At 39.3% G+C, this 6,534-nt stretch overlaps 1 protein-coding gene across 1 annotated transcript; it reads left to right on the forward strand.

Annotated features, from left to right (window-relative positions):
- Positions 1-1,290: 1,290 nt before the first annotated feature.
- On the forward strand, positions 1,291-5,410 carry LOC114294348 (uncharacterized). The gene is made up of 2 exons (XM_028238472.2): positions 1,291-1,389; positions 4,850-5,410. The coding sequence occupies exons 1-2, from the start codon at positions 1,291-1,293 to the stop codon at positions 5,408-5,410; spliced, it is 660 nt and encodes a 219-aa protein (XP_028094273.2).
- The last annotated feature ends 1,124 nt before the right edge of the window (positions 5,411-6,534 follow it).

The raw sequence follows: 6,534 nt of genomic DNA on the forward strand, positions 1-6,534 counted from the left end.
TAGAGTGAGAATGGAAATTTATCTAGCCAGTCCTTGTAGGTCTCAATCATTTTCTGCAAGATCTTCTTAATGTTCTTGTTGGCGGCTTCAACAACTCCATTAGTTTGCGGCCTGTATGTAGACGACTTATGGAAAGTCACACTGTATTTCTCCAACAAGTCTATCATCTCTTTCTTGAAGTAGGAGCCATTATCTGATATGATCTCATTTGGGACTCCATACCGGCAAATGATATTACTTTTGATAAACTTAGCCACGTGCGATACCTTCAGCACGGCATAGGACTGAGCTTCCACCCACTTTGTAAAGTAATCAATCACCACCAAGATATATTCATGCCGATTTAACCCTTTTGGCATGACTGCACCGATGATGTCGATTCCCTAGATTGAGAAAGGCCATGGTGAAGTCATGTTATACAGTTTTGACGGCGGGATATTCATGCGATTGGCATGAATTTGGCATTTGTGGCATCTCCAAACAAAACCAATACAATCCTCCTCCATGATGGACCAGTAGTAAACTTGCCTGAGAATCTTCCGGGCTAGTATCACTCCGTTCATGTGCGCCCCGCACTCCCCGCCATGGATAGCCTCCATCAGGCACTTTGATTCCACTTCTTCGACACAAAACTTGTGCATTCCCTGATGACCTCTTTTATACAGTTTACCTCCGTAGATGATAAATTGGACGGCTATTCACTGTATTCCCCTATTTGTCCTTGGCATTTGCCCCTGGTGGATAAATCTCATTTTCCAAGAAGTTCCAAATATCGTAACACCAGGGGTTTTTGTCTTGCACTTCATCTATTGCGGCGAAGTTTCATAAGCGCCGTGTATTTATGCTCGATGATAATCAGACGCATCCGGACTACAAATGGGATGTCTACCATAGAAGATAGAGTTGCCAAAGCGTCAACGAACCTATTGTTCTCTCTTAGTAGATGCGTGAAAGTCAGCTTTTCAAACCTAGGAATCAGAACATCTAGGGTTTGGTGATAAACCTTCATCTTTCCTTCTTTGACTTTCCAATCTCCATTAGCTTGAGAAACAACTAAGTTCGAGTCCATGATAACATCCAATCTTTTTTTTCCCTAGTTTCAGGGCGGCTTCTAAACCAGCGATAAACGCTTCATACTTTGCTTCATTATTGGACACCTTGAATCTGAGTTTGAAGGCTAAAGGTATATGGGAGTCGTGGGGTGCTATCAGCAACACACCTATCACATAACCATAGTGATTGGATGCTCCATCAAAGTACACCGTCTAGGTTTCCTCCTCAACTTGTAGAATGGCTTTATCTGGGAACAAGTATTCCACTGCCTCATCCCCTTCTATTGGGTGGTCTGCTAGGAACTCCGCTACAGCTCTTCCATTGACCGACTTGCAGGTGACGTATTTGAGATCAAATTCAGAGAGGAGAAGCAACCAACGGGCTAGTTTACCCATAAGCATTGGTTTCTCAAAGAGATATTTGATGGGATCTAATCTCGAAACCAGGATTACGGAGTGAGCTAACAAGTAGTGCCTCAACTTCTTGGGAGCCTATACCAAGGCTAGGCAAGCTTTCTCTAACGGAATATAGTGGGTCTTGTAATCCAGCTTTTTCTTGCTCAAGTAGTAGATGGCTTTCTCCACCCTATCTTTAGATTCCTAAGCAAGCATGCATCCCACGGTCGTGTTTGTTACTGACAAGTACAGAATCAAAGGCTTCCCTAGCTCTGGCAACGACAACACAGGCAGATTCTGGAGGAACTGTTTAGCCTACTCAAAGGCAAATTGACATCAATCATTCCATTGAAATTTTTTTCCTTTCTTCAAGAGACCAAATAGTGGTTCACAAGTCAAGATTAATTTGGAGACAAACCGCCTTATGAATTGCACTTTATCCAGAATGTGATAACCCTGCCCTGTGTTATGTTAATTAATCTTAATTATGATTGTGGTTATGTGCTTAATATGATTTTGAGTGCCATTTATATGATTATATTTGTTTTTGAATTTCTATTTTTTCACCGTAAGAAAATGTGTTTGATTTTCTACTATAGAATTTAAATTGAACGCTATAGTGGCAACATAAACTGAAATTGTTTGTATTTTTACGATTAGCATGATTTTTAGAGCCTATGGTGAAGTTTAATTAAAAATTGATTCGGATCAAAATAATTGGATCAAACTAATTGAATTAGACTCAATTGGTTAACCTTAATTAAGATGGATTAGTCTAAACCAACCACTTAGTATATATAAGGGCCAAACACACTTAAGCTCACATTATGAGCTCAAAATCTGAAATTACACTATAGAGAGAGAGAGAGTGAAGGAAAAATTTGAAGAATTGAGTAAGGAGCTCAAAGATTGAGGAAGATAACTCAAGAATTAGCTAGGAATTTGGAGGATTAAAGCTCCTAGGTAAGTAATGAACTCAAATTGTTGGGTTTAAGCTCATAATTGAATGAATTCTAGCATGGTATATAACCAAGAACAAGAATTGAGCTAAATATGATGAAATTGAACTTTGTATAGACATGTATGTGAGCTTTATATACATTTGAGCTTTTGGCATGTTAAGTATTAAGTGTCAAATTACTCATGCATATATAGTTTTGTTGAGCCTTATGACCTTGAGCATCATTTGTATCATTTGAAGTAGAACTGGAGTAAATATTTTACATGCATATATGATTTATGAAGATTGAAGGCTTAGTTGCATGAGTTTTGAAATTACAAAAAAGTTTGTGATGATTTGAAATATGGATCATGATTTTTGGACAATTGGTTTCAAGTTACGTATGTTTACATGCAAGGTAATGTTTTTCCATACTTCGATACAAGAATTGCAATCTTTGGGCCTTTGGGAGTGCGATTTGAGCTTCAATCCGAGTTTTGGAAAACCTAGAATTTGACTTGTCTGCTCGAGCGAGGAAAGTCGAGCTCCCACAAGTTTTGCAGAAATTGCACAGCGGCTCGAGCAGTCAAAGCTATGCTCGAGCGTACCCTGTTTTGCAAGACTTTTTGCTCGAGCATAAAATTCATGCAACCAGTACTTTCTTAGAGTTTTGCAATCTGCTCAAACGACCAATCCTGCGCACAAGCGGAGAGCCCTGTTTTAGAAATTTTGAAAAGTTGTTTTACGCTCCTTTCTCCGTTCTCTTTCATTTCTAAGCCCTCTTAAGCATGCATGGAACGTTGTAAGTGAGTTAGAGGAATAAGAAAGAGGCCTAAGAGAAATAAACAATTTGAGACCGGATTGAATCGCTTGTGACCCGATATGTTGTAAATTGTGTAGGGCCAAGCGCAAGGGCGAATCCATCAGCAGAACACTGTGAGTAATATCTTAATAAGAATGAATTGAAGTATGCTACTTTTCAAGTGCTCACATATGTATGAGCTCTATGGAGTTGTTAAATTGAATTGGATATTCGTCATGCCAATGATTGAATAAAGCCGTTGGAAAATGATTATGATTACGACATGCTTATGATCTCAAGTATAAATGCACATAACATAAATGATTGGGCCGAAGGCCGTTTGACATGAACATTGGGTCAAGGGCCGTCTGACATAAATGATTGGACCAAAGGCCATCTGACATGAATAATTGGGCCAAAGGCCATCTAATATGAATGTTGGGCCAAAGGCCGTTTGATATAAATGTTGGGCCAAAGGCCATTTGATATGAATGATTGGGCTGAAGGCCGTTTGACATGAACGTTGGGCCAAAGGTCGTTTGACATAAATGATTGGGCTAAAGGATTTCTGACATAAATGATTGGGCCAAAGAAAGTTTGACATAAATGATTGGGCCAAAGGCCGTTGGACATAAATGAATGGGCCAAAAGCCGTTTGACATGGATGAATTAGGCCCGAGGCTGTTTGATTTGTATGGGCCTGAGGCCGTTTAATGTACTAGATAGAAACATGAATAGGCCTAAGGCTGTTGGATATGACCGTTACGAAGTTCATTCATGTAATTTCTTTATTTTGATATTATTCACTGGGCTTTTGCTCACTCTCATTTATGTGCATGTAGGTTGACAAGGAGAGGTCCAAACCCAGCCTCAGTAAAGAATGTGAGAGGAAGTCAGTTTGAAGAGTCAACCCGAATGTCTCACACATGAGACTTTGTTTTCGTTCTTTTGATCTTTTGTTTACCCTTTTGCTATTTTGGTGAACACGTTGGATCACCTATGTACATAAGTTTTTGTTTGGCTGGCTCCATATTTGAAAGTTCCTGGATAAATATAAGATGTTACTCTATGCATATGTGTGTGAGTTATTATAGACTACTCTTGAAAGGTTTTGCTTTTCCATGTAAGCACAGCTCATTGGACAAAAAATTTTAAATCTGCTTATGTTTGGCTCCTCATTTCTATTGAACTATGTTTAATCAGGTTTGAGGCCGTAGGTAATCTCATGATTACTGGTTAGTTATGACCTTATCCATAGGGGCAGGGATTGGGTCATGAAAGAGTGGTATCAGAGCACGAGTTAATGACTCACATACTTGTCCAAATAGGCAATAAGCATCTAGAAGAGATCTAGGATGCATTCATGTGACATGTATGGACTTGAAGACATTGAAAATATGCTTAGATGTTTCGAAATAAATGATTATGCGCTGTATACTTTGTGAATTGCCTGCATTGTGATTTACTTGAATATGTATGCTCTATTGTATATGCATACTTGTGAACATTTTGTATAAAGAATAATGCAAGTTTAATCAAATAATAGTGAGAACAAGAGGTGATGAATTAAACTTGTCCTCTACTGCCAGAATGGACAGAATGGAAAGGTTAATACAGGATATGGTAGAAATATTGAGACAACAGTAACTGTGGCAACAGCCACACCTTCCGCCTCCACCTCTGGCACCACTTGTGCCAGACTTGAAAAACGAACATCAGACTATAGCTCTTACTAAAGAGTTCAAGAAAATGAAACCGCCACAGTTTCATGGAGGACTGGATCCGTTGAAGGTAGAGGCATGGGTCCTTGGAATAGAAAAATTGTTTGACGTGTTTCCTTGTCTAGAAACACAGAAGGTATTGCTAGCGACCTTTACACTGGAAGACGAAGTGAGAAGGTGGTGGAAGTTGATGCGTGAGAATCATAAAGACATTAACTGGATACGATTTTTGGAAATTTTCTACGATAAATACTTTTCACAATGTGTTTGTAGTCGAAAAGTGTCAGAGTTTATGGAACTTAAACAAAACAACATGTCAGTGGCTGAGTATGAGGCCAAGTTCACTGAATTGGACAGATTTATACCACACATGGTCGATACCAACTATAAGAAAGCAAGACATTTTGAAGGAGGCCTTCGAGATGATATCTTAGACAAGGTGAATGTACTAAAGCTAGAAACCTACATTGATGTACTGGATCGGGCCATAATATCATAAGCTAATCTAGCTAGGCAGAGCAAATCATTGGCTGATTAGAAAAGTAAGAGGCAGGGCTTCTTTTCAATGAAAAGACTTTCGAAAAAGTAGAATACGGGCTCCTCAAGTACTTCTATTTCTTCCCGAGACACATCTCTAATGTGCAACATTTGTAGTAAAAGGCATCGCGGGGTTTGCTACCATGTGTTAGAGGCCTGCTTTAAATGTGGTAAACCAGGGTATATAGCTAGGGATTGTAAACAAAATGGTGGGAAGTTAGCTGCTAGCTCAACTGCATCGATCCCAAAACCCGGAAACACTACGAGACCTACCACCATCGGAGACACTGTGAGGCAAGGGAAAGTCTTTGCGCTCGTTTCGGGCGATACACAAAACAGAGAAGCCGTCGTCTCAAGTACTATTTCTATATATAATCAGGATGCTTTTGTGTTAATAGACTCCGGATGAACACACTCCTTTGTAACTTATGCATTTGCATCTAGATTGGGTAGACCTCTAGAATCATTGCCATATTTGCTATGTGTATTTGCTCCATTTGGGGAATCTGTGTTGTGTACATCTGTGCGTCAATTTGGCGATATGCATATTGGGAATGCTACTTTGTATGTAGATTTATTGCCCTTGGACTTTAAACACATTGATGTAATTCTGGGCATGGACTGGTTATCCAAATACTGTGCCACCATTGATTGTGTAACGAAATGAGTTGTATTTAGACCACCATGGCAAGAAGAGATTGTGTTTGTGGGTAATGGGGTAGTGCCACCACCTTATCTAATATCTACAATGAAAGCATGTAAATTAATCATGAAATGGTGCCAGGGTTATTTTTGTTATGTATTGTCTGAACAATCTGTAAATGTTGAATTGAACAGCATCCCTATTGTTAGTGAGTTTCCAGATGTATTCCCAGATGAATTTCCAGGGGAATTGGTTGGCAGGGAGATGGAGTTTACTATTGATATTGTGCTAGGCACTCAGCCTATTTCAAAAACCCCTCACAGAATGGCTACTGTTAAGATGAAAGAATTGAAGGAGCAATTTCAAAACTTACTTGACAAAGGGTTTATTCGACCAAGTACTTCACCATGGGGTGCGCCGGTATTGTTTGTGAAAAAGAAAGA

The sequence above is a fragment of the Camellia sinensis genome, chromosome 6 (genome assembly GCF_055761805.1).
Source record: "Camellia sinensis isolate YWXY chromosome 6, ASM5576180v1, whole genome shotgun sequence".
NCBI lineage: Eukaryota > Viridiplantae > Streptophyta > Magnoliopsida > Ericales > Theaceae > Camellia > Camellia sinensis.